At 42.1% G+C, this 26,762-nt stretch overlaps 2 protein-coding genes across 4 annotated transcripts in view; one reads left to right on the top strand and one right to left on the bottom strand.

Moving 5' to 3' along the window:
• Positions 1 to 13,674, top strand: part of RHOQ (ras homolog family member Q) — an 81,590-nt gene extending 67,916 nt beyond the window's left edge. The window contains exon 5 of the mRNA XM_077485649.1: positions 1,623 to 13,674. Coding sequence (XP_077341775.1) covers positions 1,623 to 1,778 — 156 coding nt within the window. The 3' untranslated portion in view covers positions 1,779 to 13,674. The remainder of the gene's footprint in view (positions 1 to 1,622) is intronic.
• The window catches only part of PIGF (phosphatidylinositol glycan anchor biosynthesis class F), a 29,462-nt gene continuing 4,548 nt past the window's right edge, over positions 1,849 to 26,762 (bottom strand). For all 3 annotated transcript variants that reach the window (XM_077485646.1, XM_077485647.1, XM_077485648.1), the window contains exons 3-6: positions 26,125 to 26,216; positions 21,200 to 21,316; positions 17,439 to 17,547; positions 1,849 to 2,173 (exon numbers count right to left, since the gene is read on the bottom strand). In XM_077485646.1, coding sequence (XP_077341772.1) covers positions 2,060 to 2,173; positions 17,439 to 17,547; positions 21,200 to 21,316; positions 26,125 to 26,216 — 432 coding nt within the window. In that variant the 3' untranslated portion in view covers positions 1,849 to 2,059. The remainder of the gene's footprint in view (positions 2,174 to 17,438; positions 17,548 to 21,199; positions 21,317 to 26,124; positions 26,217 to 26,762) is intronic.

The following is a 26,762-nucleotide window of genomic DNA, read 5'->3' as shown; positions in this document are numbered from 1 at the left end:
TAAAAAATATTAAAAAGCACTGGAGATGGTTGCTGCTCCTCTGGACTGGGTCTTGAGTTACCTAATGACAGATCAAAAATAAGCAGATGAGGACGCCACCATCTGAGTGAAGATTGTTTTTATAACCAGTATTAAAGGCAATAATGCACTCGCTACATAATAATTAGGAAGGTTGGCATATTGTAAATCCAAGATGGAACCATCTATGGTGCAGTTCTAGTCAGCAGGAAGGAGGCTTGTAAATGCAGAGCTGCTCCTCTGGACCAGGTCTTGAGTTGCCGCACCTTCTGAGTGTGTACTTTACTTTATAAAACAAATATTTAACACAGAAATGCACTTACTGCATAATTAGGAAGGCCGGAGTATCGTAAATCCAAGATGGAACCATCTATGAAGCAGCTCTAGTCAGCAGAGGTCGCCAGGAAGGCGGCTAGTAAATGCAGAGCTGTGCAGGGAAGCTGCTGGTGACAGGGAGAAGGATAGCCATCAAGCTCCCTCAAATGCAGAGTTAACCCCTTATGGGCTGAGTTATGTCACTTCTGGACTCAAATCCAACAGGTTTTCAAATTGAAATCACCGTTCTTCGGATGCATCTGAGGGTACTTGGGTTCCAGCTTGACATTAATCCTTCTGACTAGAGCAGCTCCATAGATGGTTTCATCTTGTATTTACGATATGCTGACCTTCCTAATTATGCAGTGAATGTATTTTGCTTTTAGGCTAGGTTCACACCATAGCGATGCGGGAACGCCGCAAATCCACAGCATTTTCCCGCATTGCATGCCTCCCACCGGCAGTTCACACTGCCCTATGCGGACTGCTGGGAGTGTCAATGAAATCTTAATGACACCCCCAGACCAGTCCGCATATCGCAGTACGATCTGCAAACTCGGACAGGAATCGGATCGCATGGTGTGAACACCCATGCGTTCCGATTCTGCTGCGGACCAAAAAAAGGGTCCTGTGCGAGTTTGCGGCGGGTGCAATGCGAATTCAGCCATACTATCTGTATGGCTGAACTCGCATCGCACAGACAGATCGGATGTGATTTGCACTGCAGTGCGGTGCGAATCACATCCGGGTCTCCCACCCGCAGCGGTGTGAACCCAGCCTGAATAATGATTTTATAAATAGTCTACGTTCAGGTGGTGGCACTCTCTTCTGCTTTTTTTTTTTTTTTTATTATTATCCCTTAAAGTGGTAGCAAACTCCTAAACTTTACTTTTTAACTACAGGTATCCTTATAATAAAGCTTACCTGTAGGTAAAATGAATATCTCCTAAACATGCATCGTTTAGGAGATATTCCAGTGAGCAGCAGCTGGCAACATCACCGGAGCATGCGCTCTGAAGGAACAGCATACTTGTGCCGTTCCTTCAGATCTGTGTGCCGTGGCTCCCGCAAGCATGCACGGTAGTGACGTTATCGCGGCTTGGCCATTCACACGGCTGCAGCCCCACGAACCCGGAAGGAAGTCCGGGTGAAGATGGAAGCCTCTGCAGCGGTTACAATGCACCGCTGGAGCGCTTCGTTTTAAGGTAAGTCTTTTTTTTTAAAGTTTACTACTGCTTTAAGCAATTTGGCAACTTCAGAGTCTAAGCACCTATTTCTCCTGTTGACAGATCGGGGCATGCTGCTACGTCGAGTGTTCGGCTCTGACACAGAAAGGGTTGAAAGCCGTCTTTGATGAATCCATTATAGCTATTCTTACTCCAAAGAAAAACCCCATGAAGAAGAGACTGGGCTCGAGGTGTATAAACTGCTGTCTGATCACGTGAGGCAAGGATGTCCCTCGTGCAACACCCACACATGGTACGAGTCCAACGCACACAACGCTTGTACCGCAGCTGCACAAAAAAATATTTTATTGACCTGCTTTTGCGAACATAACGTTTGACGGCAACACGACGAGGACATGATTGTTCAGCGATGTTCTGAAAGATGCCATTTCTCAGGGTAATATTTCTATAGAGGTTACAAGTGTCTCTTATGGGGACAGAACTTGATAAGGTGGCCTGAGTTTCATTGCACAGAAGCTCTCATCATCCGCCCGTCCCTGCTATCTTCGTTTGTATGTCAGTTGTTTCCGGTTCCAGTAAATCCAGAAGGGTGCCAAGAGGAGGCTGATAGCGTAACCAAAACTGGCACCCAGAGAGCAAGAGATGGGCCACACCTAAAGGAAGACACAGAACAAGTATGGTCACCAATTAGCACAATGGTAGGCACATCATACAGATGTAATGACTGTATCTACAGGATAGCTCTGTATCATTGAGCCTGTTTTTTTTTTTTTTTTTTTTTTTGTTATCTTGCCACAGATATAAAAAGATCTAAGTTATTATTGTGAACATGGAAAAATGCTTAAAGTACTAAACAAATAAGTGCATTAAACAGGGAAAAAAAATAAACCTATCTGCCCCCTACATTATGTTTATACAGCAAGAGTGTTCATTAAAATATACAAAGCTTTATATAAAAAAAATGGCATACATATTCAAAATTTTCAGACAGATATCACTTTGATCTTGGGTGTGTAAATGTTTTATTTCCCATAACTAACTTCATGGCAAGTTACTTTATATGGAGTCCTAGGGAGATGGTACCATTAGTTCCCGGGTGCTGATTAATGAAAATCTACAGCACCGCAATATGTTATTTTGTTAGTTAAAAACTTCGTATTTTTAAAGCAGGGATGCTCAACCTTTTGAAGAGCGAGAGCCACTTAAGGCCCCTTTCACACTGCAGCGACTTGAAAGTCGGTGCAAAGTTTACAGCGATTTTGCAGCTGCAATTTCAGGGAATGCCTGTTGCGGCTGTAAAATTTGAGCTCTATGGACCTCAACTCGCATCAAAATAGGACAAAAGTAGTACAGAGACTACTACGAAGACGCAGATATGAATGGTACGCATTGAAAATCATGGGATATGACTTGTCATGCGACTTTGCAGTCCCAAGTCGCAGCACAAGTGTGAAAGGGGCCTAAGTGATTTGATAACTGGTTGCAGGCCACAATGAACTATGAGATTTTAACGCCCCCTCAACCGCAAAAGTAAATGAGCACTTACTGTCCTCAGCCCCCTAAAAAGCTGTTTTCACACTGATGTGCTGCGGCATTCTTGCAGGTTATCTGTAATTTGCCATAGACTTCTATTATGTCTTACGGACGTGGTGCACTTTCTGAAAGTACAGCAAACCTGCAGGATATAATAGAAGTCTGTGGCTCAGTGCAGCTTACTCACAGGAAAGTCACAGGTGCACTGTGCTTCTCCTGCAGATCAGTGTGAAAGCAGCCTAATGATCCCTTTTTAGAAGTGCTAATATGGCCATTGCAAAAGTGCAGTGTATGACCTTTTCCTCTTCCTGCTTCTGCTAGCAAAGCCCCAGGCAAAGTGCACTTGGTATCACTCTGCCTGGGACAGGAACCGGCGCTACAGAAGAAGCATTGGCTAAGCAGGTCCTGCTCTCTCCATTGCCAACTTCTGTCTTCTGTGCTGGCATTGGCTCCATGCACTCTGATGCTCTGGAATGGCGGTTGGCAACCCTTGGATTGCGATCTGGTTTTGACGACCCACTATTCAGAGTATAGGCATGCCCTTCCTTGGTGAGGTCAAGGGCCACATTTGCCTGGCTTCCTCCAGACATGACGCTTGCCATTCAGACCAAAGAGTTCAATCTTTGTTTCATTGGGTACAGGTTGAGCACCCCTGTCCTAAATGGTTAATTGGGCCCAATATTGAAGATTCTGGTAAACAAATGTTTCAAGGTCTAATTTGATCTAAGAAAAAAAAAAAAAAACTTATTACACGATTTTAAAGAATTGTAAATTGTTACCTAAATTAAACCTGTAGCCAGGCCAGGCACATTTAAGAATTTCAATATTTTATTTTTTACATGGAGTAAACAAACTTTAAAACAAGTACTCACTGACCTCTGTAGCTGCAGGCACTGTGGAGTAATACATCCACGTAAACAGAAGCACTGATGATGATCTTAACTTTCTCAGAAACTGTTTATAAACCGAATAAGTTGGTAACAACCAGGATCCCAGTATTTTTTTTTTTTTTTTGAGCCAAGGGGGTCCCTCCACCCCCCCCCCCCCGGAACACAGCGAGAACAACGGATGTTGTTCCTCCCATTGTGTGATGTCAAACCGAGAGCAACAAGGATTGTCACTTCTGGTTTTTGTTCGCATGTAAACAAGGAGTTATCGGCTTGTGACAGCCTCTGATCAAACCGATCTCAATTTAATCAGATGCTTTGGAGGGCAGTGTAGCGATTTGTAGTCTAATAGACCTCAGATCTGTCCAAAAAGAGGAGCGGTCACAAATTCATTAAAGTGTATTTATGCCAAAAAATATGCTTTTGAAAAACCGCAGCGCCAATTTTTTGTGATATAAAAATATGCAACACCCACCATTTTGTTCTCTAGAGCTTCTGCTTAAAAACAAAACAAAAAACAATATAGTGTTTGGGGGTTTTAAGTAATTTTCTAGCAAACAATGCAAATTTTTACATGTAGGAGAGTAATGTTGGCACTGGTGAAAAAAAAAAAAAAAAAAAAAGAGAGAGAACCATACTTACCAGTCCATTGAGTTCAGCGTTGTCGTGCTTGTAGGGGAAGTTCTCCCTTCACTGTTCCTCTGAGCATTTTTTACAAAATTTAGGAGTTTTTTGTGTTTCTTTTTTCCAGAAAGCTCCAATCAGCAACGTGAACCATAAGGTTTTTTATTTTTTTTCTGCCTCTAAACGCTGGGCTCAAAATATGCCTGTAATCATCCTAATGTGCATGGACACAGAAAAACCATTGAGCTCCATCTACAGGCAAAACCCAAAACTCCTGTAGAAGCAATGTTTTTAAGCCAGTGTGCATGGAGCTTAAACACACACAACACACACACACTTGTCCCTGTGGTCACATACAATGAAGATCTGAAAAAAAAGAAAGTCGCACCATAGCTCTCTCAATGCGTTTCGTCTGTTCATCCAGTATCCGATGGCTATACATATATATTTCTTGGGTCTCTTTTTTTTTATCATATGGAGTGTAAGTATACGGTTTACTGATTGTAGTAAAGTTTGGGGAATAGACTATTTGGACTTGAATGTGATACACGTTTGTGATTTTTAATGATACTGCCTCTTTATAGACATCTAAGAACTAACTAATAACTAAGATTAATGAAACGTGTTGAGCGTTATGGTGTGACTCAACTATCCCCTTTTCATGTCTTAATTGTATGCTATCACCAATCTTGATCTTTATTACATTGGAAGTTTTTTTTTTAAGAGCATTTCTGATGGTTTTTAACGATTGGATTGTTTATATGGTGTACCTCTTAACAACCGCTCCAAAAGCAGATTTACTGGTACAGGGCAGCCATTCTGTGCAGAATCACATGTGTGTGTGTATATATACGTGATTTTGCACTTCTGCCTAGGGGGTGCGCTGCTTCTGCTGTGATTAGTCACAGCGGAATCCGATTAGTGGGTCCTGGCCAATGGATGTCTGTCGGCACCCACCAATCATCGGTCACACACAGGACGGAGCTCTGCATATGTAAACAAAGCAGATCTCTTTTGCTGGGGAGTGATGGATTTTTTTTTCTCTCTGCAAAAGCAGGGTATAAAATCCATCACATCCCTTAGTAAAAGCACCTCACATAGTGTACACAAACACTGGCCAGGCACACAGTTAACCCTTTGATCACCCTAGCTGTTTAACCCCTTCCCAGCCAGTGTCATTAGTACAGCGACTGCATATTTTTAGCACTGATCACTGTATTAGTGTTACTGGTTCCCACAAAGTGTCAATACTGCTGCAGTATTGCAGTCCCTCTAAGTCGCTGATCGCCGCCATCACTAGTATAAAATAAATAAAAATTCCAGGAAACAACCCATTTGTAGACACTATAACTTTAGCTTATAACTATAACGTAAACCAATTATTATTCGCTTATTTGGATTTTTTTTTTTTTACCAAAAACATGTAGCAGAATACATACTGGCCTAAATTTATGAAGAAATTAAATTTTTTTTTTTTAAACTTTATTGGATATGTTTTATAGCAGAAAGTAAAAAAATATTTTTTTTTGTAAATTGTTAGTCTTTTTTTGTTTATAGCACCAAAAATAAAAAACCACAAGGGTGATCAAAATATCACCAAAAGAAAGCTCTATTTGTGGGGAAAAAAAATTAAATATTTTTTTTGGGGTACAGCGTATGATTGCGCAATTGTCAGTTAACGTAACGCAAAAAATGGCCAGGTCATGAAGCGGGATAAATCTTCTTGAGGGCAAGTGGTTAAAGAGGAAGTAAACCCTGATGGGTTTGCTTCCTCTTTGTCTCCCTGCAAAGGTAAAGCATAATGGGCTACTATGCATCGCATAGTAGCCCATTATGTGTCACGTACCTGACACAGGAGCCAGCGATGTCGCCTGTAGTCCGGAGCCTCCATCTTCTTCCGGGTATCGCTGCTCTGGCCACTCACAGCACCAGAGCAGCGATGACGTCACTCCCGCGCATGCGCACGGGAGCCACCACTAACGGCATAACGCCGTTAGCAGCGGCATGCTGCTAACGGCGATAGTGCGCCGGTGCCATAGACAGCTGTGACTGTCTTTTAGTAAATATTTCTTGGACCTACAGGTAAAACATAATCTAGGCTTACCTGTAGGTCAAAGTGGTTTGTAAGGGTTTACAACCACTTTAAATAGTCCTAAGGGTCACTGATGATTTTTTTGGAGTTCTTTTTACGTCTACCTTACAAAAGACCGGGATATCGGGCTTCATGTGACCAAAAAAATATTCTGTGCTAGATAAAGCAACCAATTAGATTTTCCTCTCATTTTCTAGCTGATGCAAAAAAAAATAAAAAAATGGTACTCGCAGTTTGAAAAATACCTTTGTCCCAAAAAGAAGCGTTTGTGTATATCTTAAAGAGCTTGCTATATGTACAGGTAGGGCACACTGGCATTGAATTCACCATTGGCAAAATAGCCAAAGGTGCAGCTGCCATTCAGTCTAATGGAAGTCAATAGATTGTTCTCAGCAACAAATTCTCCAGTATGATATGGCCCCTAAGCTGGCCATCAATGTTGAACCAGAATTCCGGAAAAAAAAAAAATTCTAATGCAGAGGGGCTGTGCCTGCACTGCTTGGGTTAACTGCTTGTTTTTGTCTAGGGGTGAGGAGAGTGGAGAAATACTTACTACCTAATCCGCCAATTCTCAGAGTGCAAGACCAGTCCCTGTGGCTCCCCCACTATTAGTCTTGTGCATGGACTGTTCCTGACGTCATCATGCCCATAGACCAGCTTTGGATGTGAGGATGGCAGGGACAGTCCACTGCTAGATGTGGGGGAGCACGGTTTTCCGAAGGATTGAAAGATCAGGTAAGTGCCGCTAGACAAAACGAGCAGTTAACACATGCATGGGAGGAAAAAAAAATAAAAAAAAATTCATGGAGTTCTGCTTTAAAATTTCTCTCGTTCAGCCTAAGACAGAATGAGAGAAATCACAGATTTCCCTTAGCGGTTTACTCTTTATTACCCTCAGCTTTCAGAATACCCAAAACGGTGCCTGCAACTAATTGGAAGCAGGCGCTGTTTGGTTGACAATTTTCTGCCTGGTTCTTTTGGCAAAATTCAGCTTTTGTGGTGTCAACAGGACCAACCACTGAATGAATTTTGGCTGATTCAGGAGAAACTGGCCTACATTTGATCCATGTATAGGTAGCATTAGGCAGGGTTCACAACTATGCGAATTTCTCTGCATCCAATTCGCATAGCAGGAGAATGTGACTGGCTCTCTATGGAGTCGGTTCACATATCTCCGGGGGGCGGCCTGCGGAGCATCTGTGCGTCTTTGGCTCCGTTTCAGAGCTGAATTCAGGCAAAGATTTGGCCCGATTCATCTCTGAAATGGAGAACAGGGATGCACAGGGTTCCTGTGCGAGCCGCGGCCATTCCCAGTGTGGAGCTACAGTTTATTTTTTTGCCATCATATGCAGATTTGGAATCTATTCCCTTCTCAAGTCCTGAACAGGTGCCACTAGAACAGCAAAACTAGGAAAAAATCACTCCAGCAGGGACACAATGAAAGCTCATCTTCCAGTATATATAATCTAATCTTATTGGGGTGGTGACAGGAAGAAATTTTCCCCGATTCTAAAACAAAACTAAGGCTGCTTTCACAGTTTTTGAAGTGCTTTTCTCTGTAGGATAAAAGTAGTGTCGGGGGCGGATTCCCGGGCTTACCTGACCCATTTGTAAAGCCTGAGATCAATTTGATGTGGCTGTCTGCTGGGCATTGAGACAAGTGAGGCCAAGATGGCCTTCTCTATGCCCTTGGACGACTGGAGCGATGTCTGACGTCCCGTCCGGTTCCCGGGCCATAATGAACTATTATTTATTTATTTTAAGTAAAAGTTCAAAACTATTTTTTTTCTTTTGCTATTAAAAGGTAAATGTGAGATTTGTGGTCTCTTTGACCCCGGATGTCTCAATAAAGAGGACCTGTCATCCTTATTTCTATTACAAGTGATGTTTACATTCCTTGTAATAGCAATAAAAGTGATCAAAATAAAGGGACAGTGTAAAAATTAAAATTAAAATGAGAAAAAAATCCCCCCCCCCCCCATTCCTCTGTGCTTGCGCGCAGAAGCAAGCACATACATAAGTCGTGCAAGCATTTGTAAACGTTGTTTAAACCGCAAATGTGAGGTATCGCCGCGAACATTAGCACAAGAATTAATATCAATAATTCTAGCGCAATACTGCCTCTAACAGTAACCTGTAAACATTTTTAAAGCATCCCCTATGGAGATTTTTATTACCGTAGTTTGTTGCCATTCCACAAGCATGCGCAATTTTAAAGCATCAACATGTTGGGTATCTATTTACCTCAGCGGAACATCATCCTTCACCATATAAAAAAAACTGGGGTAAATATTGTGTTGTGCATTTCTTTAAATTGCATTTGAAAGACATAAAATATTGCAATGATCGCCATTTTATTCTCTAGGGTCTCTGCTAAAAGAAAAAAAAAAAAATACATAATTTTTTGGGCTTCCAAGTCATTTTCTAGCAAAAGATAAGGATTTCCAGTAAAGGCCTGGTCTTAAAGTTGTTTAAATTCTGTGTGTGTTCACACTGGGGCGTTGCGTAAAAAAAAAAAAATCCTGTTTGCCGCATTTTTGGTGCAGTAAAGAACCCCCCCCCCCCCCCCCAAAAAAAAATACACACCTCACCTCCCCATTCAAAATGCGCCAATAACGCGGCGTTTTTTGAGACTCATGTCTTGTGAAAGACGTACAGCAAATGCAGTAAAATTTCCAGCAAAACCCCATATACATTTTTGCTGCAGATCCATGTGAAAGTAGCCTAAAAATATCGGCTGATCACAGCTGTGGCAGCCTTTCTGTGGGTGGATGGGTAATATCCAGTACCAGTAAGTGATATTAGCACAGCAACAAGCAGATGAGAAGTTACATGTTCATAATCCTTTTTCAGCCCAGCCTACAAAATTGATGCTTTTCTATCACCTATGTTATGTTTATTGTCAGGCTAGACAGAGCCAGAACAGTCTATTCTATCACCATCCAGTCTGGAATGCAAAGCCAGCCTCTGCATGGTTGGGAGGTTTAGCTGGCAGAGAAAGTGTGGTGCAAAGTAATTCCATTTATCAGCATATTTGACTGTGGTATTCAATCAATCAACCTTATTGAATGCCTGCCAAAACTTTGTATTTACCAGTGCCAAGAGCAAGATATGCCGCACTAGTATATCCTCGTTTGATTTTGTGCACAGGGCAGCAGGTGCATCTATTCAATCAAATTCACAATAATATACTGCAAATTGATTTCCCCCAGCTAGTCATTACCATCATGCTCAGCCGTCTCCGGAGAAAGCATAGGTGTAAATTGTAGTTTCTGTACAGCTATACTATTAACCTTCTGGCTTGGAAGGACCACTACACATAAAGCAAAGATTATACTATGTTAAAGAATATGAAAATAAAATGTTATTAGATTTAAACTATGGGAGTTTTACTAAAGGAGTAGGCCATGTTCATGTTACAAAGTGATTTTTACTTTGGTTTAAGAATTAGTTAACTTTTCATAAAAAATGAAAACACGGTCACCTCCCCAGTCCTTACTGGCGCCTCCACGGGTGAAGAGCTGTCAGTGCACACGCAGCTGCTGTTGTGTTTCAGGGATTTTAAAAGAGAAGTTCACCTTTTAGGCAAAAAGCACACTAGATGATAAAAAAAAAAGAGCTAATATTTTGCATTTTTTTGGCATTGTTTTTGGGGGCGTTTAGGAGCCGCCAGCATCCTCAACGATTGACTTATCAGCTGAATCTCAACTAATCAGGAAGGGGGGGGGGTGGAGCATTTGACGAGCGAGCCCCCCCACCCCCTAAAACACCTTGTTCCCATGTTGGGGACAAGGGACTTTTCCCCACAAACCTGGTTTGGTGGTTGTAGGGGGTTTATTGAAAGCTGGAAGGGGGGGCCCCCATATCCCACCCCCTCCAGTGTGAATGAGCAGGGGCATTGTATGCCTACTCATTCAGCAAAAAAAGAAAAAGACACAGTTTTTGATAATTCCTTTATTAAAAAATGAAAACAATATTCCCCGATGTAAATTCATTGTCAATCACAACACCCACCCTGAGGAAAAAGAAAAAAAAGCTGCTTGCACTGAAGGCTCTGCCGTCTGACAGTTCTTAAATTGCTAAGGTGCGTGGCCACCCGGTGACGTTACCACCTTGTGACGTCACTGACCCAGCATGCCCGATTGGTGATGTCACAAGTTGTCCTTGATGCTGAAGCTCAAAAAAAAATGCTAATAAATTAGCATGCATGTACACATAGGATAACACTATTTAGCTTATAGGAGCAGAAAAAAAAAAACACAACAGCTTTTAAAACTTTAAACAACGCATGTGCACAGAGCCTTATTTATAAAAAAAAAAAATAATAATAATAAATGTGCATCTTTTTGCAGGTAAAAGAAAAAAAAACACATTTACATGTTCCATCATAAATATAGGTGTAATATGTAAATGTTCCATAGTGAACTTTTAAGCCTTTAAATCCCTTCTCTTCGCTGCAGCTCTTCTACAATAGATCAGAGCGATTCTGATTAGCCAAAAGGATCACTCTGATCCATCCCAGAAGCATTGCACAGAGAAGAGCAGACATTTCAAATCCCCAAACTGGCTGCATGGCATTGATAGCTCAGCATCCACAGAAGTAAGTAGAGTGGGGACGGGGTAGGTCAGTGGTGGCGAACCTTGGCACTCCAGATGTTTTGGAACTACATTTCCCATGATGCTCAGGCACTCTGCAGTGTAGTTCCAAAACATTTGGAGTGGCAAGGTTCGCCATCACTGGGGTAGGTGGAGTGGATGTATGGTGTTAATTCATCTTTTCTGAATGAGTGAGGTGAAGCCAAGTGAAAATTTGCTAATAATACCCAATCGTGTGCTAAGAAAACAGGATTGTAAGCTCCTTGAGGGCAGAGACTGATGTGAATTTACAATATATATGTAAAGCACTGCGGAAATTGACAGCACTATAAAAGTACCTATAACAAATAAAAAATGAAAAATACATCAGAAAAGCTTTATTTTGTTAACTAAACAAAGTAACAATTCACTTTGCAAAAGTGAACATGCTCTTTTTACCTTTAGTGCCTCACACCAGATGCGGCGGGGGCTGGAGCGTGCAAAATCTGGTGCAGCTCTGCATAGAAACCAATCAGCTTCCAGGTTTTAATTTCAAAGCTTAACCATTTAAGGACCGGAAGGATTTTCCCCCTTAATGACCAGGCCATTTTTTGCGATACGACACTGCGTCGCTTTAACTGACAATTGTGCAGTCGTGTGACGCTGTACCCAAACAAAATTGATGTCCTTTTTTTCCCCACAAATAAAGATATACATTTTTTTTTTTTGGTGGTATTTGATCACCTCTCCAGTTTTTATTTTTTGCGCTATAAACATACAATTTTGGAGGGGGGGGGATTGTGATTGTGAGTGCTCCAGTCTTAGTATGGCTTTTTTCACACAAGCTTTAGCTTGTATAAGAGCAGTGTGAACAGCAAGCTTTGACAAAGCATTTGCAGAACTTTCAGCAAGCTTTGTTGAAGCTTTTAAAAGTACCATTTAGGTTGAGTTTGTAAATCTTGAACACCGATCCCAAAGGGAGAGTTGATTGTCACTTTTAAAGAGGAGCTCCAGGCTCCACCCAAATAAAAAATCAAAAGGCAGCAGCTACAAATACTGTAGCTACTGACTCACCAGTGATGTCCTCACCCGAGCTGAGCCAGAACGCTGTTCTGCCTATGTAAACAAGGCAGATCGCCGGTCTGTTAGAGGAGAATGTACCGATCGATTCTGTGTTTCTGCCAAGTAGGAACATGGATCTTTATCTTCCCCCCTAGTTAGCAAGCACTCCCTAGGAACACATTTAACCCTTTGATCGTCACCCATTAATTCCTTCCCTGCCAATGTCATTTGTATAGTGACCGTGCGTATTATTTACCACTGATCACTGCATTAGTGTCACTTGTCCCCAAAATGTGTTGGTTAGGTGTCCCATTTGTCTGCTGCAATATCGCAGTCCCGCTAGAAGTTGCTGAATCGCCACCATTACAAGTAAAAAAAGAAAGAAAAATATCCCATAGTTTGTAGATGCTATAACTTTTGCGCAAAAAAAAAAATCAATATATGCTTATTGGGATTTTGTTTACCAAAAATATGTAGAGGAATACATATTGGCCTAAATTAATGAAGACATTTGATTTTTTTTTACTTTTTTTTTTATTGGGTATGTTTTATAGCAGAAAGTAAAAAAATTATTATTTTTTTTTTAATTGTCGGTCTTTTTTTGTTTATAGCGCGCAAAAAAAAAAAAAAAAAACGCTGAGGAAATCAAATTCCACCAAAAGAAAGCTCTATTTGTGACATGAATCTTATTTGAGTACAACGATGCACGACCGCACAATTGTCAGTTAAAGTAACAGTGCCGTATCGCAAAAAATTGCCTGACCATGAAGGGGGTAAATCTACCGGAGCTGAAGTGGTGAAGCAAGCAATTACTGTTGAAGCCCGCTAGCAGTTTGCTTAAAGTGGCAATCACCACCCCCATTAGGATTTGTGTTCAACATTTAGAAACTGGAGTTCAATGGTACCCTAAAAGCTTCAACAAAGCTTGCTAAAAAGCTCTACACATGCCTTGTCAAAGCTTGCTGTTCACACTGCTCTTATACTAGCTGAAGCCCGTCCAAAACGGGCTTAAACCTTCCCTACTGTGTTGCTCAGAAAACCGCTTCCAGCCCGTGTGCTCAGTCTGATCATGCTCTTACTTTGTGTCTGAAGCCTGAATGAAGTATCAGGCAGCACTCATGGATGAACTGGATTTACTGTAAAAGTGCTACAGTATTTATATACATGAGTTTTCCCTCTAACATTTAAACTAATGTGGCATTTTTGTACAGCTGCATTTTCTAGATAGTCGCATGTTGTATATTGAAGCTCCTATATAGTGTGCAAAGTTATTTTCTATTGTTGTATAACCAAACGGCACTGTGTTTTTAATATTGCTTTTTCTACATTGCAATGGGTACAGAAAATAAAAGACATTTTAATTAAAGGCTTATTTAAAAGACTTTGCAAAACTGGTACGAGAAGTGATTTTGTGAACACTCGTTTTCACCAGCATGAGAACGTGTGTGTATAATGCGGAGTGTGCTTCTTTTTTTTTTTTGCACAGTAAAGGCTCCGAGAAGCAGCCAATATTAATAAGAGGAAGCGGAGTTGCCTAGATCTGAGGTATGGGAGATTTCTTGTGGGAATTTGTGTCACCTCTTCACGCCCAGACAAGCTTGGCACGACCTTAACGCAAGCCTCTGCACAACTTGATCACGCCAATGTGCCTCAGTCTTTTTTTTTTTTTGGTGCGAATATCTCTAATGTGATGAGCATAGGTCATTTATCATGCCTAATAAATCTGTGTAGTGTTTATTACCAGCTATGTGTGGACTATTTATTGTTCCCTAAGAGATTTTCAGCTGCTTTTCAAACACCAGGGATAACCATGAACTGAAGACCTGGCCCCCTGGAATAAATTATTATTATAATACAGGATTTATATAGCGCCAACAGTTTACGCAACGCTTTACAATAAAAAGGAGAACAGCAGAATTTACAATACATTTCAATACAGAAGGAATAGGAGGGCCCTGCTCATGGAGCTTACAATCTAAAGGGAGGAGGGAGGTGGTACAAAAGGTAGTGGCTGATCTGATGGAGGAGACTCAAGTACAGTTCTTAGGTGTTTTCAAGGATCGCCTAAAGGCGGACAGGGTAGGAGCTGACCGGACATACTGGGGCAGGAAGTTCCAGAGAAATAACACACACACGCAGTATATAAAAATACACTGGATGTGTTGCAACCAGTGACAACCAAATATTTTAAAAGTTGACAGTGTAAAGCAGATTGGCTGCGATTATTTTAATACACTAAAAATAAGTGCTAAAGATCTTTTTCCTTAAAGTTGAATGTCTTGCACAGGCTCCTCTCCTGTAATAACATTTCCCCCCCTCCCCCCGATTTCACTGCACACTGTAAGCTTCTCACAATGTGCTTCAGATTCTGCAGCAAGTCAAATAGAGCCTGACTGGGGGACAGCATCATCTAGCTCAGGGGGTCTCCAATTTTTAAAAACAAAAGAGGCAGTTTACTGTCCTTCAAACTTTAAGGGGTCGGGCGGTGGCCAGTGAGAGTAGAAAATGCCCCAGCATTAGTGGGTGGTCAGTGGAAGTAAAAAAAAATTACATCATTAGTGGGAGGAATAGTGCCCCATCATTAGTGTCAGTGGAGGGAATTAGTTCCTCGTCTCTGCTGACAGTGGAAGAAATTGTGTGCTAAGGGACCACAATCAGCCTGCAATTCGCAGTTATGGAGACCCTTGATCTAGATCTTTCCTCCTGGGCCTGACTGTCTATGGCCCACCCCTTTTCATTTACTGGATTTTAGTTATAGAGGCTTAACACGAGTTGGCATTACCTAGAGCAGCCTGCTTGCAAATGCAGCATGGCCCAGGAATGCCCACACCTCACAACAGCCAGGACAGACTTGCATCAGACCTAAGAGAGGTATTTTGAGGCAGGGTGATGTTTGCAAGAAGCTATGTACAACACACACACTACATGTATTGCAGAGAAGCACAGACACCTCCAGTTATAAAAACAGTTAAAACATCACTGGGTCTTAAAAAAAAAAAAAGTATGTAATTAAAAATGGAAAGGTTGCGTTTAAAAGATTATTAGCATGCTGATGAGGTGGGAAGGAGGAACCAGGGAAGGGCAGATTAAACTGTAGCTTTAAAGAGGAAGTAAACCCTAATGAACTACTATGCATCGCATAGTAGCCCATTATGTGTCACTTACCTGACACAGGAGCCAGCAAAGTCGCCGCTGTCCCCTGTAGTCCGCCGCATCCATCTTGCTGGTGGCGTCTCGCAGCTCCGCCGCTGTCATTCGGCGAAGCCGCGATTACGTCACTCCCACGCATGCGTACGGGAGTCGACACGCGTGGCAGCTCCATTCTTAGAAATGCCACGCTCAGTGCGCCTGCGCGCCGCTGTCTACGGCGCATGCGCCGTAGACAGCGGTGCCCGTTTTCGGGCAAATATCTCCTAAACCATATAGGTTTAGGAGATATTTCTTGGACCTACAGGTAAGCCTTAATCTAGGCTTACCTGTAGGTCAAAGTGGTTTGTAAGGGTTTACAACCACTTTAAGATTCAAGTAGAGCAGGGGATGGGGTAGATCCTGCCAGGTGTCTTGCTATCTGTGGGCCAGACAGGGAAAATTTCCCTCGCTTCCTGTACCCAAGAGACAATGGTGTCACTGGGCAAGAGGACAGCAACATAAATCTGATATAGAGGTTGTAGGCTTTCCCTATTTTACGTTTAAAAAAAAAAAAAAAAAAAAGTGTATTAACTGCTAATGTGTTCCTTACTTCCTGGCAAATGCACAATCCTGTAGAGACCATTGGCTGGAACCAAAGATAGTCAAAGCAGAAGAGCCTTGCAGAACCCCTTCATCAGGCATGTGACATCAAAATGCCTGATGAAGGGGTCCTGTGAGGCTCCGAAACGTTGCGCTTGCTGTAACAATGTGATCGCTAAATAAAGCTTTGGACCCACATTGGAGATCCACAGTGTGCTGGTGACGTTCTACTTTTAACACCTAGCCAGGTGACATGCTTTTCACTGGGACAGGAAGTGAAGGAAAAATCTTCCCAATTGGTGCAGACAGTAGTAAAAACCTAACATTGTGACTTGTCCCCTTCCTATTTAAAATTGTTATAAAAATATTGCTGAAAAAAAGTTAGACACCTTTGTTGGTTTATTTAATAATGGCTGTGCAGTGTCATGGCAGTCATTACAGTATTTTATTAGTTCTTCATGCAGTGCGAGCTCTCCTGCAGTTAGCAGGTCTCAAGCCCCTCTCAGATGGGTGTGCTAATCAGGTCTGCCTGTCAGGTGGACCTGATCGGAGGGTCCATTCATCTCTATGGACAGGCGGGTGTAAACAGACTTGTGCCCGTTTACACCCATCTACCTCCAGGTCTGATTAGGTCTGCAAAAAATAAAAATAAAATATGCAGTGGATCAGAGGTACATCGCTGGCCGATTACTCCCAGCTGCCCAGAGAGCAAAGCAGGGTCTGCTCATGTCTGCTCTGCATATACTGAGTGGACACATATGTGTCACTTGTCCGCTCAGATCAGCAGGGGGATCAGCTGATCACAATGGAATCTGCCCCATGTGAAAGGACTCTTAGGCTCTGTTTGCAATATGGCGTGTTGTGCAACTTGACACGTCAAGTCACATGACAAGTCAAAATTCATGTATTTCAATGGCCCCCATTCTAACTGGTACAACTCAAGTCGCATCGACTCCAAAAAAGGTTTTTGTACTACTTCGTTCTGAGTTCAGTGCATCTTGTTCTCCCATGGTTCTCGCCAGTCGCATGACATCGCATTGCAAAATCGCACTTTAAATTGCGCAACTTTGGGGCTGCAAAAGTGGAAACCAAGCCTAAAAGGTATGGTGTTGCGCTAAACAGAAATTGTTGACCAAATGAAGTGTCAGGTATTGGTCACTGACACACTATTACACTGCACTGTGGGCACCTTAGTTAATTTGAGTAGATTCAACTGTGTTTTCATTGGTCAGCAAAGTTAGCGAGTACAGACATTTATAGATGTTTCCAAGAATTACTAAATGCCAAGGTGAAGAAAGATGCAATGGCAGACTTACAAGATAAGTCATTAATGACCGATTGGACAGAAGCAATGTTAATGTACCAGTTAACATAAAACAAACATACTGCCCCAAAGAATCTGCATGAATGGCTCACCTGCCAAGGTCTGTCCCAGTCTAAAGGAATAGGAAATGCCCCCAACCAGGCCCCAACCACACTACAGATGGTTGTGATCTGAAGACTGTGATCCCATACTGACATTGCCCTGAGAATAGAGAAAAGGGAGTCATATATAAAAAGACATACATTTTACTGTCTTGCAGCATTTTTGCAAGTTCTGAGTTTTTCATATACATAGTTACATAGTTGCATAGCAGGTAAGGTTGAATAAAGACAATAGTCCATCCAGTTCAACCTGTATATGTATGCACCATGAGGGGTACCATCAATAAAAGCATACTCCCACTTCATGTAAAGTAAACCTTTGCCAAGTGAAATATGGGTGTCAACCTCTTGAAAATTCTAGTTTCCTGGCAGTTATACTGACCCTCTGGCTTCAATACATTAAGTCACTGACAAGGAACAAGGATGCAGATCAAGAAAGTCAGGGTCTAGATAGCAGTCCTCATCTGTATACTTGTTCTGGGCAGTGTTCATTTTGTCGATGAAAATATTTTCATAAAACAATTCAGATAAAATAAAATACGACTTCAACTAAAACAATTCAGAGAACTAAAATATGACTAAACTAAAATGCCATTTTAGGCAAAAGACTATGAATAAGACTAAATAGAAATTTGAAGTCAAAATTAACACTGGGTATACAGTATATCACAACGGCTAAATCTGTGTCTGTAGTGCATGTACAAACCTTTATACGAGAAACAATAACCTATTTGATTTTTACTCCAGAAGTATATAATGAGTTTGGAAATTCTAGAGAAATGCTAACATAAAGCATTATAATTTAACTAAACCCATTGGATTTTAGTTGACTAAACTGTACTGTAGCTTTTAGTCGTCTAAAATACAACTAAAACATGTCAGTTGACTAAAACGAAATTAAAATTTGATGTCAAAATTAACACTTATTCTGGGTTAGTGGCTAGTATTTAAAAATGTATGTAAACCTTAACAATGGACTTCTCTAATTTGCTATGTTTTGGTCTGTTAAATCTGGAATGGGGGTGCCTGCATGGGATAGAACAGAACACCCATATGGGCAAATACAGCCCTCACATAGGCATTTGCTGTAGTACACCTGAGTAAGTACATTGCTTTTATGTGTCACTTTTGGCACTCCTATAGATTCATTTAGAACTGCAAAAGACAAAGAAACCTGAAAGTAAATGTTCACTAAACCTTTACTCCATGTACAAACCCTCTAACTGGGAGTTTTTAGGGCATAAAGTTCAACACATGTTTAAAAAGATTCACAATAAGCTTTATTTGTAGTATAAAGATTACACATAAAGTATTGATGCAGTTACATAACAAGTATTGTTGAAAAAATGCGAAAATAATTACACCACTGTCAAAAACTGGATTAAACGGACAGAAAGCCAACGCTCTACAGCAAAGAGCACCATGTGACTCCATGCAATGAGAGAAGAAAGTATTTGATCCCCTGTTGATTTTGTACATTTGCCCACTGACAAATAAATGATCAGTCTATAATTTTCATGGTAGGTTTATTTTAACAGTGAGAGACAGAACAACTACAAAAATATCCAGAAAAATGCATTTCAAAAAAGTTATGAATTTATTTGCATTTTAATGAGTGAAATAAGTATTTGACCCCTTTTGCAAAACATGACTTAGTACTTGGTAGCAAAACACTTGTTGGCAATCACAGAGGTCAGACGTTTCTTGTAGTTGGCCACCAGGTTTGCCCACATCTCAGGTGGGACTTTGTCCCACTTCTCTTTGCAGATCCTCTCCAAGCCTTCAGGCTCCCTCCACATATTTTCGATGGGACTGGCTAGGCTACTTCAGGGCCTTAATGTGCTTCTTTTTGAGCCACTCCTTTGTTGCCTTGGCCATGTGTTTTGGGTCATTGTTATGCTGGAATGCCCATCCACAACCCATTTTCAATACCCTGGCTGAGGGAAGGAGGTTCTCACCCAAGATTTGATGGTACATGGGACCCGTCCATCGTCCCTTTGATTCGGTAAAGTTGTCCTGTCCCCTTAACAGAAAAACACTCCCAAAGCATAAGGTTTCCACCTCCATGTTTGACGGTGGGGATGGTGTTCTTGGGGTCATAGGCAGCTATCCTCCTCCTCCAAACACTGCGAGTTGAGTTGATACCAAAGAGCTAAATTTTGGTCTTATCTGACCACAACATTTTCAGTTCTCCTCTGAATCATTTAGATGTTCATTAGCAAACTTCAGATGGGCCTGTACATGTGCTTTCTCGAGCAGGGGGACCTTGCTGGGGCTGCAGGATTTCAGTTCTTCACTGCGTAGTCTCTCTCTCACTGTTAAAACAAACCTACCATTAACCACTTCCCACCCGGCCGAGTGGGTGCTTCCTTCTTCTGAGCGGACTTTCCTGTAAGTCCTTCAGAAGAAGTATGATCGCGCAGCCATGCAAACCCACCAAAAGAAAGCTTTATTTGTGTTAACAAAATGATAAAAATTTCATTTGGATACAGGGTAGCATGACTAATTTGTCATTGAAAGTGCAAGAGCATTGAAAGCTGAAAATTGGTCTGGGAAGGAACGGGGTGAAAGTGCCCAATATTGTGGTGGTTAAAATTATAGAATCAGCAGGGGGATCAAATACCTTTTTTCCCTCACTGTAAGGGAAAAAAAAAAAATATATATATATATATATATATATATATATATATATATATATATATACACATACACATATATACACACAGTAAATATATGTGCTCACCCCCTTGTAAGACCTCTATGTCATAGGTGATCCAAATGGCATTTTTTTTCCCCATATATGATTGCTTCTCTCCACTGTAGAGGTCCCCCTCCATCCACAATCAGGGTATCTAGATGTCTCCATTCTAATAAAAAAAATCATTCTCCTCTGTGCTCAAATAGGTCAGAATCCTCTGATGAAGCCCCCCCTAGAGGGTGTAACGCTTAAAATTGGAGACAGGTGTGTGTGTGTGTGTATAAAAAGGTGAAAAGAGGTCTCAAGAGGGGCGAGTCCATGCATTTACATACACTATAAGTGTGGAGTCATGTAGTACTATTTGCTGAAGAGGTATCTAGATGTCTCCATTCTAAAAAAAAAAAAAAAAAAAAAAAAAAAAAAACATTCTCCTCTGCGCTGTCTCCATTCTAATAAAAATCATTCTCCTCTGCGCTCAAATAAATCAGAATCCTCTGATGAAGCCCCCCCTAGAGGGTGAAACGCTTAAAATTGGGGACAGGTGCATGGTGTGTGTGTGTGTAAAAAGGTGAATATATACCTCCTATGACAAAGAGGTCTCAAAAGGGGTGAGTCCATGTATTTACATACACTATAAGTCTGGAGTCCTGTAGTAATATTTGCTGAAGAGGTGACAGTCTGAGTTCATGAGCACTAATATTTGTGTATATGTGCACTGGAATCTTATTTTGTACATACAAAACTGTTTCACAGACTTTTGGATTGAATCTGTGGAAGATCACTATTAGGCAGTCTCACTTCTGGTGCTGCACTAGGATTGAACTGTGATTATGTTTAATATTGTACCTATTTGATTATATGTGGCAGTTTTACTCAGTGTTGCATGGACATTTGGATATATTGTGTATATTAGAGTTTTTTTAGTTTCAGGTTATACATCACTGTGCGATTCCTCGTTTATATTTTATTTAACAATACAGTAATGCATGATTATGCGCATAAATTATTTTAGCATTTAACTATCAGGAAAAGATTTTAAAAAATGGCGACTTACCCATCTTTACTGAATACCCTGACCCAAGCATGAAAATTTGGTCCAAGAATGCACAGACAGCGTGAAGTTGTGAAGGATGACAACAAGACCGCAAAAAAGAAGGTTTCTCCTGCGGATCTGTAACATTAATGTGAAGAGTCAGCTGGAGAGTGAAATTACAATACAAACGGATCGCATTTTTAGTAAAAGATGTAGATTACTGAGCCAAAGAGTTTAAAAAACATATATGCACTGTAATTATGTCTGTCACAGCACAATGTGTTATAGTGGAGTCTATGGGAGTGAAGACAAGCAATTTAGGGGCCTATTTATCAATTTTTTTTTTAAGCAAAATTTAGGTATAAAAATTATTATTATTATACAGGGTTTATATTGTGTCAACAGATTGAGCAGCGCTTTACATCATGGGGGCAGACAGCAAGGTTACAATACAATTCAATACAGGAGGAATCAGAGGGCCCTGCTCATTAGAGCTTACACTCTAAGAGGGAGGGTTAAATGAAACAAAAACGTAATAACTGTGGGGGATGAGCTGATGAAGAAAATAAAATTACAATTGTTTTTAGGTAAGGGGCAGGATAGGCAAATTTACAGGGATTGCCTAAAAGTGGATAGCGTTGGAGATAGTTGGACAGACTGGTGTAGGAAATTCCAAAAGGATGGGAAAAGCTCCGGTGAAGTCCTGGAGGCGAGTATGGTAGGAGGTGATGAGGGAACTAGCGAGCAGGTCTTGGGAGGAACGAAGAGAACGATTTGGTTGGTATTGTGAATCTTGGGCGAAAAATAGGATTTTTTGTACTCACCGTAAATCCCTTTCTCTGCAATTCACTGACCGACACAGCTCCTCTCTTAGCCATTGGGTTGTTATACCCACCTTTAGGAGAATACTAGGCATTACATGTTATGTAACACACAGAACTTTCCAGTTCCACCCAGGGGGCGGTCCCTTAGGTAACGACCCTCCAGCCTGCCATGCAGTCATCAGTACATCAACAAGCAGTATAACGTAAAGAGAAAAAAGGAGGGGCGGTACTGTGTCGGTCTGTGAATTAAAGAGAAAAGGATTTTACGGTGAGTACAACAAAAATCCTATTTTCTCTGATATTCACAGACTGACACAGCTCCTCTTAGCCATTGGGACGTCCCCATCCAGTGCTAAATGAGGGGTGGGAAAACAGCATAAAAAAAAAAACTTCATCCACCAAGGCAATGGAAACTAGTGCAACTTTACCCACAAAACAACAGTGCATGGAAAAATGCACCACAAAACCAGGGTACCCTCAACAGGAGTGACTACCCACAACCGCACCAAAAACTGAGGAACGTAATGCAACACTGCATTAACTTAACGGTACTGCGTTTTTATCGAAAAACCAGGAAAAAATAAAAATATTGCAACTATACGGCCGCCTGCAAAACAGTCAGCCGATGCACTGATGTCTACCTTGTAGAACTTGATAAACGTGTGGACAGACGACCAGGTCGCGCTTTACACACTTGAGCGACAGACGCTTGGTGTCGGAAGGCCCAAGACGTTCCGATTACCCTTGTGGAGCGGGCCGTGACCGGAAAGGGGGGCACCTGCCCCTTTAAGGCATAGGCTTATACTACAATCGGTCTGATCCACCTGGAAATGGTGGGCGACGAGACCGCCATGCCTTTCTTTGGACCAGCCATCGAAACAAACAGCGAGTCTGACTTCTGGAAGGGAGTCGTGGCAGAGAAATACACCTTCAGAGCCCGAACCACGTCCAGAGCGTGAAGGACCACCTCCTTAGGATGTGTCGGCTTAGGACACAGAGATGTTAACACAATGTCCTCATTGATGTGAAACGCCGAAACCACCTTCGGTATAAAGGACGGTTGCGGACGCAACACCACCTTATCCTTGTGGATAACCAGGTAGGGCTGCTTGCAAGACAAGGCCGCCAGTTCCGAAACCCTTCTGGCCGATGTAATGGCCACTAGAAAAACCACTTTCTGGGAAAGAGTCAACAGAGGGATCTCTCTGATATTCTCAAATGGCGGTTTTTGCAGCGCCGATAACACCAGGTTCAGATCCCACAGGGGTAACAGTGGACGCACCAGAGGGACTACATGTCACACCCGTTGAACAAAGGTACACACCAGTGAGTGAGACGCCAGGGGTCGTTGAAAAAAAAAAAAAAAAAGACAGCCAGGGTTGATATTTGTCCTTTAATGGTGCTTAACACCAACTTCTGGTCTACTCCTTGCTGAAGAAACAGCATGATCCTGGATATAGCAAAGGAGCGCGGATGCCATCCTTTCTTCTCGCACATGGAGATGTAGGCCTTCCAGGTACCTCAACACCTGGCTCTCAATAGACATGTCGTTAAAGCCAGCGATGGTAAAGCAGGGTGGAGAATCGGACCTTGAGACAGAAGGTCCTCTCGTAACGGCAGTCGCCAGGGGGCGTCTGCCACCAGCCGCACTAGGTCTGAGTACCAAGGCCGCTGAGGCCAATCTGGGGCGACCAGAATTACTTGGATCCCCTCGACTTCCACTCTGCGGAGCAGACATGGTGCCACCAGCGCGTCTGAGGCATCTGCCCAAGGATCTCTTGTCCTGGACACGAATCTCGGTACCTTCCGATTGAGACGGGAGGCCAGAAGATCCATGTCTGGTGTGCCCCAGCGCAGGCACAGCAGCCTGAACACCTCCGGATGCAACGCCCATTCTCCTGGGTCCAGCATCTGGCAACTCAGATAGTCCGCCTGCCAGTTCTCCACTCCCGGGATGTAAATGGCCGACAGGGCTGGAACATGTCGCTCTGCCCACCAAAGTATGTGAGCGACCCCCCGTGCGGCAGCTGACACTGGAGGTCGCTCGGGCAAAATAAAACTGATGACTGCATGGCAGGCTGGAGGTTGTTACCTAATGGAACGCCCCCTGGGCGGAACTGGAAAGTTCTGTGTGTTACATAACATGTAATGCCTAGTATTCTCCTAAAGGTGGGCATAACAACCCAATGGCTAAGAGAGGAGCTGTGCTGGTCGGTGAATATAAGAGAAACATGGATAAATGGACCCCCCAGAGTTGATATTTTACTGAACAGGTCTGCATTACCAATACCAGAAACTGCAAGGAGAGTGCATTTGGCGTGTGAAACTAAAGTAAATAGGTGATGAGTATAGCGTGCACTGTGGCATGCTGTGTTTAGAAAGATGGTATATGTCTGATTCTGGCTGCATGGAGAGGTATTGGAAAGCCCATTTATATGAATAGGCTGTCTTAATGCAAGGCAAGTTTGAACAGGAGTTTGTTAACACACCGCAATGCAGCATAACAATGTGAAATGGGCCCTAAAGGTAATCCCTGCTTGTGTGCGTTTTTATCATATTTTTGGGAATACCTTTCTTTATGTCTGCCATGAAATATAGTTGTGTCCCAATAAATTTAGGTCACTGGAATGATAAAGTTACTTTTGACTAACATGCAAAGTAAAATTTTAACACATTGGATCACTGGAGCGGAATATGGGCATGCATTAAAAAGAGGATTTAATCCAGCGATAAAACAATAATTCTCCCACTCAACAAGATTTTGGTCTGGCTGCACCTGTAGTATGCTGTTCAGTTCTTGGCACCAGTCCTCAGGAAGGATGTGTTAGAACTGGAGAGAGTCCAGAGAAGGGCAACAAAATGAATAAAGGGACTGGAGGATCTCCGCTATGGGGAAAAGAACTTATTCTCCCTGGAGAGGATACGCTTGAGAGGGGATATGATATCAATGTACAAATACCGTACTGGTGACCCTAGCATAAGGAACAAACTTTTCAGTGAAAGGGAATTTAAAAACACACGCAGCCATTCTCTAAAATGAGAAGAGAAGCGATTTAACCTTAAACTGCGTAGAGGGTTCTTTACTGTCGGAGCAGTAAGGATGTGGAATTCTCTTCCACGGGCAGCGGTCTCAGCAGGGAGCATTGATAATTTTAAAAAACTATTAGATGGGTATCTTAACGATCACAACATACAGGGGTATACATTGTACTATTAACAAACACACACACAGGTTGAACTGGATGGACGTGTATCTTTTTTCAATCTCACCAACTAAGTAACTATGACTATTTCACTCTGTCACGGTGAAATAGTCTATTTCAGTATATAAGGCGAGTTAACTGCTAAAATAAGTGTGAAATTGAAGACTTTCCTGGGTGTAAGAAGATGCCCAATGCCGCCTTCGCGTTCGGTCACATTAGGAAACCTTTTGAATAGCATAGCGGCCATGCTAGAACACATAGCAATAAGAAATTTTGCTTGCAATGTCACTTCCGTTGCATCTTCTGATGGGTAGTGCTCTTCTGATAGAACACCGGATCTGTTCCGGGTTTACCAGCGGCTCCGTTAAACCCTGGATCGACTAGAAAACAGCGGGAAGGGGGGCACCTCTCCCGCTGCCTCTAAAAGTGATCCCATGGGAAATCTCCCACCGGGATCACTTTAAGCAGACGCCAAACCACCCACAGAAAAAAAAATTATATCAGAGTTCTGGCTGCTGCCACAACTCGGGTATTAAACATCAAAGTATGACATGTATATAATGTGGGTGGTTGGCAAGTGGTTATTCATACTTTTGTCTCCACCACCATCCTTTGAATATTCTATTAGAATCATTCAAAATTACCTGTTTACATTTTTTTTTCTGATAAAGGCATATATACAGGGGGATTTCTGCATAGGAATTGATGTAAGGCCGACTCCTGGAGCTGTACAAGCTTTCATGGCATCGCAGGCTGGTTGGTAGCTAGATGGATTGTGCACATTTAAAGGAATACTTTCTTATAAAATCACTGCAGCTTCTTTTCCACTCTCCATTTCCTTCTGCGCCTCTAGTTTACAGAATACATGTGATGTACGGAAATTATGATTTCAGGACTGCTAATTAAAAACAATACTCACTCTACAAGAGGTGCACCATACAAAACTATAATCCCATGAAACAGCAGACAGGAAGCTAAGAAATATAGGCAGGATCTATACAGTTTATGGACCTGCAAAACAGAATAACTAAATTAGAAAAAGTAAAAACAAAATATTTCATTAAACAAACCTTAACTAAAGGAAACCCGTCAAGAAAAAAAAAAAAAAAACACCATGGAGGATGTCACCAGATTGGCTGAAGATTGTTAGGAGGACTTTCCTGACCAGAAAATACAAGGCATCACTAAGTGAGGTATTTGTGATTACCAAGGCCCCTTTCTCACTGGGGCAGTGCCGGCGTAAAGCACCGCTAGTTTTAGCTGCGATTTACCGCTGCTATAGCGTCGCTTTTCGGCCGCCAGCAGGACTTTTTTAACCCCCGTTGGCGAGGAAAGGGTTAATAGTGCCTGTGTTGCGGCACTGGCAAATCACTTTGCAGGTGCTTCAGCAGCACTGCCCATTCATTACAATGGGCAGGACGGTGCGGGAGCAGTGTATACACCGCTCCCGCACCAAAGATGCTGCTTGCATGAGTTTTTTTCACATCCTGCAAACGCACCGTCCCAGTGTGAAAGCACTCAGGCTTTCACACTGGGGTGGCTTGAGACTCGCTTTAC

This window comes from Lithobates pipiens, unplaced genomic scaffold (genome assembly GCF_037356315.1).
Source record: "Lithobates pipiens isolate NorthernLeopardFrog02 unplaced genomic scaffold, aLitPip1_a1.2 Scaffold_18, whole genome shotgun sequence".
NCBI classification, from domain to species: Eukaryota; Metazoa; Chordata; class Amphibia; order Anura; family Ranidae; genus Lithobates; species Lithobates pipiens.
This window is presented reverse-complemented; position numbering and strand designations above follow the sequence as displayed.